Source organism: Phocoena phocoena, chromosome 19 (genome assembly GCF_963924675.1).
Source record: "Phocoena phocoena chromosome 19, mPhoPho1.1, whole genome shotgun sequence".
NCBI lineage: Eukaryota > Metazoa > Chordata > Mammalia > Artiodactyla > Phocoenidae > Phocoena > Phocoena phocoena.
In genome coordinates, this window is record NC_089237.1 from 25,885,094 (window position 1) to 25,891,391 (window position 6,298).

Sequence of the window (6,298 nt, forward strand, 5' to 3'; positions counted from 1 at the left end):
ACAGTGGTGTGCTAATTTATGCTGTATAACAAAGTGAATCAGCTATACATATACACTCATCCCCATTTCTCCTCCCTCTTGCATCTCCCTCCCATCCTCCCTATCCCACCCCTCTAGGTGGACACAAAGCACTGAGCTGATCTCCCTGTGCCATGCGGCTGCTTCCCACTAGCTATCTATTTTACATTTGGTAGTATATATATGTCCGTGCCACTGTCTCACTTCGTCCCAGCTTATCCTTCCCCCTCCCCGTGTCCTCAAGTCCATTCTCTACATCTGCATCTTTATTCCTGTCCTGCCCCTAGGTTCTTCAGAACCTTTTTTTTTTAGATTCCATGTATATGTGTTAGCGTATAGAATTTGTTTTTCTCTTTCTGACTTACTTCACTCTGTATGACAGACTCTAGGTCCATCCACCTCACTGCAAATAACTCAATTCATTTCTTTTTATGGCTGAGTAATATTCCATTGTATATATTTGCCACATCTTCTTTATCCATTTGTCTGTCGATGGACACTTAGGTGTCCATCGTCCTGGCTATTGTAAACAGTGCTTCAATGAACATTGTGGTACATGACTCTTTTTGAATTATGGTTTTCTCAGGGTATATGCCCAGTAGTGGGATTACTGGGTCATATGGTAGTTCTGTTTTTAGTTTTATAAGGAACCTCCATACTGTTCTCCATAGTGGCTGTATCAATTTACATTCACACCAACAGTGCAAGAAGGTTCTCTTTTTTCCACACCCTCTCCAACATTTATTGTTTGTAGATTTTTTTTTTTTTTTTTTTTGGGCCTTCTCTAGTTGTGGCAAGCGGGGGCCACTCTTCATCGCGGTGCGCGGGCCTCTCACTATCGCGGCCTCTCCTGTTGCAGAGCGCAGGCTCCAGACGCGCAGCGTCAGTAGTTGTGGCACACGGGCTTAGTTGCTCCAGCGGCATGTGGGATCCTCCCAGACCAGGGCTCGAACTTGTGTCCCCTGCATTAGCAGGCAGATTCTCAACCACTGCGCCACCAGGGAAGCCCTGTTTGTAGATTTTTTGATGATGGCCATTCTGACCCGTGTGAGGTGATACCTCATTGTAGTTTTGATTTGCATTTCTCTAATGATTAGTGATGCTGAGCATTCTTTCATGCGTTTGTTGGCAATCTGTATATCTTCTTTGGAGAAGTGTCTGTTTAGGTCTTCTGCCCATTTTTGGATTGGGTTGTTTGTTTTTTTAATATTGAGCTGCATGAGCTGCTTGTATATTTTGGAGATTAATCCTTCGTCCGTTGATTTGTTCGCAAATATCTTCTCCCATTTGTGGTACCCGGGCCTCTCACCGTTGTGGCCTCCCCTGTTGCGGAGCACAGGCTCCGGACGCGCAGGCTCAGCGGCCATGGCTCACGGGCCCAGCTGCTCCGCGGCATGTGGGATCTTCCCGGACCGGGGCACGAACCCATGTCCCCTGCATCGGCAGGCGGACTCCCAACCACTGTGCCACCAGGGAAGCCCCTCTTCCATTCTGAGGGTTGTCTTTTCGTCTTGTTTATGGTTTCTTTTGCTGTGCAAAAGCTTTTAAGTTTCATAAGGTCCCGTTTGTTTATTTTTGTTTTTATTTCCATTTCTCTAGGAGGTGGGTCAAAAAGGATCTTGCTGTGATTTATGTTATAGAATGTTCTGCCTGTGTTTTCCTCTAAGAGTTTTATAGTGTCTGGCCTTACATTTAGGTCTTTAATCCATTTTGAGTTTATTTTTGTGTATGGTGTTAGGGAGTGTTCTAATTTCATTCTTTTACATGTAGCTGTCCAGTTTTCCCAGCACCACTTATTGAAGGGGCTGTCTTTACTCCATTGTATGTTCTTGCCTCCTTTATCAAAGATAAGGTGACCATATGTACGTGGGTTTATCTCTGGGCTTTCTCTCCTGTTCCATTGACAAGATGCCTTTTTTTAATAGCACCTAGCATAGTACCTGACTGATAGCAAGTGCTTAATTTAGTACAGTGGTTCTGGGAAGCCCTACATCAGGCTAATTTAGTCAGAATTGGTTTTTTAAAAAGAAAGCTTCCCAGATGATTCTAGTATGCTGCAAAGTATACTAGCAAAGTAGTCTAGCAGAAAAGTATTGACTGGAATTATGAAACCTAGCTTTTCCTCCAAGCCTTGCTGCAAACCACCAGTGTCCTGTTGCCCCTGGGCCTTACACACCATCTCTGTACAACAAGGAAAATGGACCTCTCTAAAGTCCAGTCTAACATTAAAAAAATCAGGGCGAGGAGCTCTGCAGAACCTGACCTCTGATGGCTCAGGATGTTAACCACACAAGACCTTGCCGAGTTCTAAGAACTTGCACCTTTACAGGCTGAATTTTTCATTATCTCTCTTGCTTTAAGATGTCTTGGGCATCCTGGATTTTTTTAAGTGGAAATTATACTTTCTGACACATGTCTTTAGCATGTTTTACGTTTGATTCTAGGTAAAAAGCAATGCAGTCCGGGCCCTTGGAAATTTGCTTCATTTTCTGCAACCATCTCATATAGAAAAACCCAGATTTGCTGAAATCATTGAGGAGGCTATCCAGGCCCTAATTTCTACTGTTCTAATTGAGGCTGCCATGAAAGTCCGATGGAATGCTTGTTACGCAATGGGAAATGTATTTAAAAATTCTGCTCTTCCCTTAGGTAAGAATGTCTCCCTCTTCTCTCTGGTGGAGGGCCTCTTTGGACAGCACACACCAGTGTGCATTGTTAGTAAAGCCACAGTATTATTCATAATGTTTTAAAAAATGGAAACATACTGAACACCCCAGTTTAGGGGAAAGGTGAGATAAATCATGGTATATATATTCAGAGAGATACTTCGTTGCCTCTTAAAGTTATGTTTACAGAAAGTTTTTGGTAATCTGGGAAAATACTTCTGATGTTAAGCAAATTAAAACAGGATATGAAAATTGTTTCTACAGTACGATCTCAGTTAATGGATAGAAAAAAGACTGCAAAGAAATTAGTCTAATTATTAACAGTGGTTGCCTCTGAATGGGATGATGAGTAGGATTTTATCTGCTTTCATTTTCTAAGTTTTTTACAGTGAGCATCTGTCATTTTAACAATCAGGAAACAAATAAAGGGGAAAACAGACCTGGGAGGAAGAGGGTATAAATTGGAGATTCCATATGCGTCCTTGGTACTGAAGTGGAATGCTGCGTAGGGATCTGCCTCTGAGTAATGACATGCTGTGCACCTTGATATATCATCAGTGGCTGACAGCTGCTTGGGTGTCTGGATCGTAGCCTCCTAATCCCAGTCGCTTGAATTGCCAGCATTTACCTTACATATTTGTCTCTGTGACAAGATTTGAAACATAAGTGTGTGTTCCTGGAGAGGTGAAGCCGTTCTGGACCAGCAGAGCCTGCATCACGTTAGGGAAATCTGGCTCTTCTCCCCTTTACTGCCAAGAACGTCCAGGCAGACCAGTCAGCCAGGAACCAGTGGAGATGTAGCCTCGTGGCTTTTTCCACTGAGGAAACAGCCTGAAGTAACCTTTGGGGTTGGAGCTCATGGAAGCTGGGTATCTGCTGCCTGTCTTCAGAGACATCAGAGATGTTGGGAAGGGCTGGGAGCATTAGGGAAGCTGCCTTCTACTCTGCTGCCCACCTTGAGGACTGAGAACTCCCGAAATGGAGTAAGTGGTAACTCTGACAAGGAATAAAGCTGGCCGATTTCCTGGGGCCAACAGGAAGCGAGAGGAGCCAAGAATCTAGGCATCATCTTCTCAATATTAGAAAATTGAGCCTTCACTTAATCTGAGTCCTCTGTCCCCCAGTCACTGCCTAGACAGTATTTTCTTTTTCTTTGCAATTAAATGCATGACTTGCTTTGTCCAGAGCAGGGTCTAGATGCTAATCTGTGTGATGAAATGGCTTTTGCCAGCATGAGCAGGGCTGGACAGGCAGTTGTGCACTTTGTGCACTGCTCAGAAGCACCCGGCCGAGAGGACAGGTGGGGCTGCAGTTCAGTCCCTGCTTCTCCCACCAAGCCTTACCCCCTCAGACGAGCATCTTCCCAGAGAAGGAGCCTCTTTCTAAGTCAGCAAAGTTCCTATTCAGGGTAGCAGAAGTCCTGAGCACATGTCATGCTCATCTAGGGAAAGGGAGAGCTTTGGGAGCCGGTACTTGGCCACTTACCTAGGATCCCATAGTCACTCACCACCCCGATCTTGTAGGATTATTGTGAGAATTCAATGAAAACATAAAATGACTAACTTGAGCACCAGTGTATGTGCTTCCTTCTACCCCTCTCACCCCACTTATTTTTAAACCTTTATTTGCTTTAATGACTATGGATTCTTTCTAGGAACAGCCCTGTGGACCTCCCAGGCCTACAACGCCCTGACATCAGTTGTGACATCATGCAAGAACTTCAAAGTGCGCATCAGATCTGCCGCTGCCCTTTCTGTCCCGGGCAAGAGAGAGCACTATGGATCTGTTGACCAGTACGCTCAGATCTGGAATGCATTGGTCACTGCCTTACAGAAGAGTGAAGACACCACAGACTTTTTGGAATTCAAGTACTGTGCTAGCCTACGGACCCAAATCTGCCAGGCACTGATTCACCTCTTGAGCTTGGCCAGTGCCTCAGACCTGTCCTGCATCAAAGAAACCCTTGAATTGAATGGGGACATGGTCCAGTCCTATATCCTACAGTTTTTAAAATCAGGAACAGAGAGAGATGACACTGGAGCGCCCCACAGCCCGCAGGAAAGAGACCAGATGGTCAAAACAGCCCTGGAGCACATAAGCAGTGTCCAGGCACTGGCTGGCGACACAGCCAAAAGGGCCATCATGGGCTTTTTAGAAGATATCCTGACCATTTATTTTGACTCATCTGGATCACAAGTAGCACTCTTAGGATTAACAAATCGGTGAATATTTTACCGGACCTTCCATGTGTCAAGTGATGACAGGAAGACCTGAGTTTGAGCATCAGATGTGTGGGATTTAATCTTAGGGGCAGAAACAGTCCTTTCACTATTTATTTAGATTGCGTTAGCAGCTATTTAAATTTTTCTCAAAGGGCTCAGCCACTTTAGAGAGTGGTTTCATTGTGTTGGCCATGGCCATGGTTGTTGGAACCCCTGACCTGTGCACGCAGGAGCCAAGGAGTTGGGTTGTCTTGTGGGCTGAGCAGACTGGGGGTTGTCAAGAGTGTTTAGTCTCAGAAGAGTATTTTTAGAATAGCAAAAGGATTTCAGAGTTAGAATGTTGTATATTGTGTCTCTGGGAATTGTTTTTCTTTTATAATAAACTAATGTAAAGCAGTGTGCCCATAATCTACCATTTTTATCAAGTTGCATTTATAGAAAGCTGTGAGCAGAGCTGCTGTTCAGCCAGTTCGTTCTGGTACAGCTGCATCAGTTGCTAAAATACTGAGACGGTTCCTTACAGGTTAATAAATAGCGGTTGCACTGAGCTCCCCAAGTGGCAACCCTGGAAGCCCCCTCCACGCCTTCCCTCAAGCCTATAAAGAGTGAACTGGCACGCAAGGGCCTCTGGCCTAGGCCCATGTCCATTTCACCCTGGCCGTAACATCAGCTTCTATCTGAATTTCTTAATGCCCTTTAGGAGAATGTGGTCCCATATGCTAAATTTACGGTTTTGCCACTTTTGGGTTTGTGCCTTAAAAAAGGATTCTTTGTTTAATTTAGATGATTACAAAGAAAGGTTTTTAAGTTATATTTTGATAATGCCCAAGCAGTTATAAAAAGTAATTTCTCACTGAAAAATGATTGACATTTAAATTTTGTGTACATCTCTTGACCACCAACAATTTATTGGAAATTATTTCAGTCAGGAATTTAGAGATATTTAATAAAAGATTCCACCCTAATACTTGATATGGGATAAATAAGAATCAAGATACGTAGAGTGGGGTTGGGCAATATATTATTTACCTATGGTTATTTAGCTTAAAATACATATTTCACAGCATGCATACGTCCTCAGTTTTTCTTTGCCCTTAAGTTACTCTTCTCCCTCTATGTTGTTGCATGTTCAGAAAATACTGTTTAAGGCAAAGACTAGGGAACAGAGTGCTCAGATAGCTGAAGGCTCACTTTTCTGTTGATAGAGTACAAGTTTCCAAAGAATGAGACTACCAGCACAGTAAAAACTACCATATAGAGCATTCTTTAGACTTGCTTTTCTTTGAAGATGATTCTGGACACGATTTTTTATAGAGGCCATGGAACTGAGTTGAACCTGTACTGACCCTGCAATGAATCTTAGGACTTCCTTCTCTTGAAGGAATATATTCT

At 43.6% G+C, this 6,298-nt stretch overlaps 1 protein-coding gene across 1 annotated transcript in view; it reads left to right on the plus strand.

Moving 5' to 3' along the window:
- HEATR6 (HEAT repeat containing 6) overlaps nt 1–5,302 on the plus strand; it is a 43,677-nt gene extending 38,375 nt beyond the window's left edge. Inside the window, exons 19-20 of the mRNA XM_065896908.1 lie at nt 2,463–2,667; nt 4,339–5,302. Of these exons, the coding sequence (XP_065752980.1) occupies nt 2,463–2,667; nt 4,339–4,910 (777 nt within the window). The 3' untranslated portion in view covers nt 4,911–5,302. The remainder of the gene's footprint in view (nt 1–2,462; nt 2,668–4,338) is intronic.
- The last annotated feature ends 996 nt before the right edge of the window (nt 5,303–6,298 follow it).